At 50.3% G+C, this 4,663-nt stretch overlaps 1 protein-coding gene across 1 annotated transcript in view; it reads left to right on the forward strand.

Annotated features, from left to right (window-relative positions):
• UMODL1 (uromodulin like 1) overlaps positions 1 to 4,663 on the forward strand; it is a 67,643-nt gene that overhangs the window by 59,253 nt on the left and 3,727 nt on the right. The window contains exons 16-18 of the mRNA XM_019666001.1: positions 265 to 501; positions 765 to 924; positions 2,689 to 2,773. Coding sequence (XP_019521546.1) covers positions 265 to 501; positions 765 to 924; positions 2,689 to 2,773 — 482 coding nt within the window. The remainder of the gene's footprint in view (positions 1 to 264; positions 502 to 764; positions 925 to 2,688; positions 2,774 to 4,663) is intronic.

A 4,663-nucleotide genomic window follows, 5' to 3' on the forward strand; every position in this document is an offset into this window, starting at 1 on the left:
GGTGACGCCCCACCAGGGGTCATCTGAGCCTCCCTTTCCCACTATGCAGGCGTCCCTGTCCTCTGTTTGCCTTCGAGTCCCCATCCACCTAGGTGATGGGGCTGAGCCCTCTGCTACCGCCAGCCGGGAATAACCAGCCTCTGCTTGTTCTCGTTTGGGTGGTCCTCCTTTACTTCCACACTTCTTTGGAGTTGCTTGTTGGGGAGGCATGGGACCGAGAGGGGTCCTAGGAGGAAGCCTCCTGCAAACTGCTCCATCTTGCAGGGTTTACACCATCATTGAGGACCTCCACGGCGCTGGAAGCTTCGTTACGGAAATGCACTTGTTTATTGGAGACTCTCCCATACCACGAAATTATAGTGTGTCTGCCAGCGACGATGTCAAGATCGAAGTGGGGCTCTATAAACAGAAAAGCAACCTCAAGGTGGTCCTGACCGAGTGCTGGGCTACACCGTCCAGCAACGCCCGGGACCCCGTCATGTTTGGCTTCATTAACAACAGGTAGGGGCTCGGGGGGTGCTGGGCACTGCCATCCCCTTGCTAGTGGCCTGCTTTGGGCTTTCTGAGTTTTCAAACTCACATGGGTATGGACTTCGGTTTTAGGTAATGCCTACAGGAGACCCTCTCCTCTCAGGAACTGGAGGGCTAGCCTTCCTTGCCTTCCATGGAGACTATTGGGGGCGCTCTGTGCGCAGTCAGGTGTCTTGTAAGGGAACTCATCTGGCAACAAGGTAACTGATGAGTCACCTTTTCTCTCCTCCCAGCTGCCCCATCCCCAACACGCACACGAATGTGATCGAGAACGGGGACTCCAACAAGGCCCAGTTTAAGCTGAAAATCTTTTCCTTCATCAACAACTCCATAGTCTACCTACACTGCAAACTCCGCATCTGCATGGAATCCCCTGGAACCACGTGCAAAATCGTAGGTGTTGGGTGTCCTAAGCTTTTGCCTGGGTTCTCGGTTTTTGTTGCCACGAGGAGGGTTACTCTGTCATCCAAAGCCCAGGGCTTGGACAGCTTGGGGCCCGACTTCTGGTAGGAGGCGCTGGGCCCTGTGGACGTGGCCCCTAAAAGGTAGGAGATGAGGCTTGGGCAGCGGGCAGCCCTTGGATGGAGGACCGATGTGGATGGATGGTAACGTAAGTCCTTGAGGCTGTACCGACTACTGGCCATCACCTTGGACCTTCCTGGTCATGATGCTACCACGCTTCTTCTCAAGGCGACTTAATGCATATTTAGGTGGAAAAATGCTATTTTAATTTTACATTATTTTTAGCAACACTGGGGGAGCAGTACTGAATCCTAGCCACTGTGGTATTTAATCAGGTTCTTGTCTTTCCCTGTGCGCAGCATTCATTCTGCGATCATGAATAATCTTATATCCTCATTTCCTGAGACCTTTGAATGCAAAATATGTTTTGCAGCCCTGAGGTTTGAAAGCTCTTCTGCAGACCATAGACAAGTATGAAGGGACTGTCACATTGTCTGTGGCTGAGGACAGGGGAGAGGGCTCTGCTGGCTGTGGCTTAGGCCATTGCATGGTCCCCTCTCCTTTGGGGGTAAGCTTGTCCCTCTGATCCTCACAGAGCTCCTGGGGCACCCACCTCCAAGGGTCAGTAGGACATGGATAAAAGAAACCCAATGGTGGCCGGTTTTGTTGATGTCACCTTTTCTCAAACAGTACATCTTCCACAGCACAGACTCCTGACTGCCAGCAAAGGGCGCTCGAGCCTGCTCCTGGCTCCTTGAGCCCCTCAGAAATGCTAAGAGTATCAATAGCATGATAGCACTTTCCCTCGGCAGGGCTGCCAGTTCTCGAATCCTTTACAATAGGAGCTCCAAGTATTTCTTCCCAAGTTCCTTTAGGATGGGCACTGCCTTAGTTTCCTGTGGCTGCTGTAACCAAGTCCCACAGACTGAGTGACTTAAACACTAGAAATTTGTTGTCTCACAGCCTGGAGGCTGGAAGTCCAAGGTCAGGGTGCCGACTGGTTGGTTGGGTCCTTCTGAGGCCGTGAGGAAGAACATGCCCAGGCCTCTCTCCTTGGCTTGTAGATGGCCGTCGTCTCCCTGTGTCTGCACATGTCTCCCCTCTTTGCATGTCTGTGTCCAAATGTCCCCTTTGTGTAAGGACGCCGTCCTATGGAGTTAGGACCCACCCTCATGGCCTCATCTTAACTCAGTCATTTGCATCCACCCATCTCCAGATCAAGTCACATCCACAGGTCCTGGGGATAGGAGTTAAGCATCTTTGGGGGAACATATGAAACCCACAGCAGGTATATAGTAAGGAGATTTCATCATGTCACTGAACCTTCCTGTAAGGCAAAGCCATTTAAAGGGACAAGTAGCTGCAGCCAGTTATGGACAGGACAAAGGTGACTCTGAGAGCTGTGTTAAGATGTGACCCTTGAGGGGCAAAGGGGCCAGCGCTGGTAACTGGAGACAGCTCAAGGGGTGGCTGCACCTCGCTGCCCCCTGCCCACTCCCTCCATCGTGCTGGGCAGGGCTCTGGTCCAGGGGGGCCGGGCCTGGCAGCCCTCTTCTGCCTGTCTGAGCTCATCCATCTTGACTTCATGTCTCCAGCAGAAAGAAATCTACAAATCAGAATCATCCCTGATAGGGGGTAAACTTCTCACAAACGTTGTTCAACTAATTTTGAAATGTCTCTCCTTTTGAAAAACAGGATTGCAATGACTTTCGGTCGCTGAGAAGCGGTGAGCCATCTGCAACACACCAGACATCCTGGGGACCCCTCATTCGGTCTGACGGTGAGTTGGTGACTTGGTTTAGCAAGTAAAGAAAAGATGCAGCCACTTCCATTTTGCCAGCATGCAAGCCAAAAAGCAATTACTTGGGACGTGGAGCTTTTAAGAATTTCCCAAAAGACTCATAACAGAATGATGCCAGCTAACATTCACAGACAGCCCCTGACACTCCAGGGCTGTGTTTCGCTCTTTCTGTACAGAATGTAATTTGCTCCTCTTGGCAGCCCTGGGAGGTAGAATCTATTATTACCCCAGGTTGCAGATGAAAAGACCGAGGCTTCAGGAAGTCGGCACAAGTTTAACTAATGCAATAATTGAGCTGCATAATGTGAAGGCTGCAAAGCCTCCTGACCCTGGATAAATGCACCCAGGGGGTTGTTATGAGGAAGGCGCTCAGGCTATCACCAGGTCAAATTCTGTGTGCCTGCATGTGCATGTGTGTGTGCACATATGTGTGCATACGCATATGTGCATGTATACATGTGCACACGTGTTCATGTGTGTGCCCACATGTGCATTCATGGATGTGCGTGTGTGTTCATGTGTACACGTGTGTGTGCACGTGTGTGTGCATGTGAATGTGCGTGCACACAGGAAAACTGTTTTATTTTAGGCTTGGCTAAATCAGAAGACAAAAACAAAAAGGCACTTCTGTTCTCCCTCAGTATAAAACTTCCATCAGCCAATTACATTCCCTGTGTTTTCAAAACTCACCATCAGTTTTGCAGGAAAACTTTTTTTTCTTTGTGACCTATCCTATTGTTTTGGGGGAAAAAATGGTTTGGGGAAATTGTGTGCATTGGCTCTTAAGACAGAAATTGCTAGCTGTCCCCCAATATCTGTTCTCCTCTCCTTCCATAGTCGTAGAACCCATAGTTTTTAGCTGGCACGTGGCTGCCGGGGATAAAAACTATATTTTTTTATATATAACCAACCTGGCAGCCAAGCGTGGACAGCCAGATGAGTAAACTCTGGCCAATGAGATGCAAATGGAAATGTCTGTGACAGCTTTCTAAGGGCTGCCCTCCTTAGAAACGTGTGGTGCCCACCCTTCGCCCCATCTTCTTCATCATTGTCCCATCCTGCTGCCTGACATGCAGGTGACATGGCTGCAGCCAGCCGCCATCCCGGATCATGAGGACCATGGGGACAGGAGCTGGAAGAGCCGGGTCCCGAGGACACCGTGGAGCGAAGCTGCCAGGCCAGGCCTGGGCTCTGACCTCCAGTTTTTATGCGAGAAAGAAATAAACTTCCATGTCCTTCATCACTGCTATTTTGAGTTTTGCTCTTTTTTGCAGCCACACCTGTCCTAACTTTGATGGCCCGCCTTCCTCTCTGTACTTTCCTGTATGAGAATGTCTGTGTTCTCAGCTGGGATGGGAGTGCCGATCAGAACTTGGGAAGGGAGGGCTTCTCGGCTGCTGGTTCTCATCCAAAGCATCTGGGAAATAAAATAAACTCCCAGGTCCCAGCCCCAGCCCCAGCCCCAGCCTGCTAACTCAACTTGTGGAGCTGGGCTGGTCCCTGGTGTTCACACGGGTCCTCAGGCACCTGCAAGCCTGGAATCTAGGGTGACATCATGTTCCCACCCTCTTCCTTTTCTTAAGGAAGAACCGGGGTCCTCATATGAAATAGAACATATGTGAACCGCACTGCCATTTCTAGACAGTCCACCTTGTATTTACTCATAGATATTACAGACAATGCCAAAACCAGAGTGGAAAAGGTGATGGACTAGGAGTTAGAAGACCTGCATTTCAATATAGGCTCTCATACTTAGGAGCTATGTGGTCTTGGGAAAATTACTGAATCTTCTGAATCATATCCATCTACTCATTTATCCACTCATCCATCCATCCATCCATCCATCCATCCATCCATCCATCCATTCAT

The sequence above is a fragment of the Hipposideros armiger genome, unplaced genomic scaffold (genome assembly GCF_001890085.2).
Source record: "Hipposideros armiger isolate ML-2016 unplaced genomic scaffold, ASM189008v1 scaffold_458, whole genome shotgun sequence".
Classification (NCBI taxonomy): Eukaryota; Metazoa; Chordata; class Mammalia; order Chiroptera; family Hipposideridae; genus Hipposideros; species Hipposideros armiger.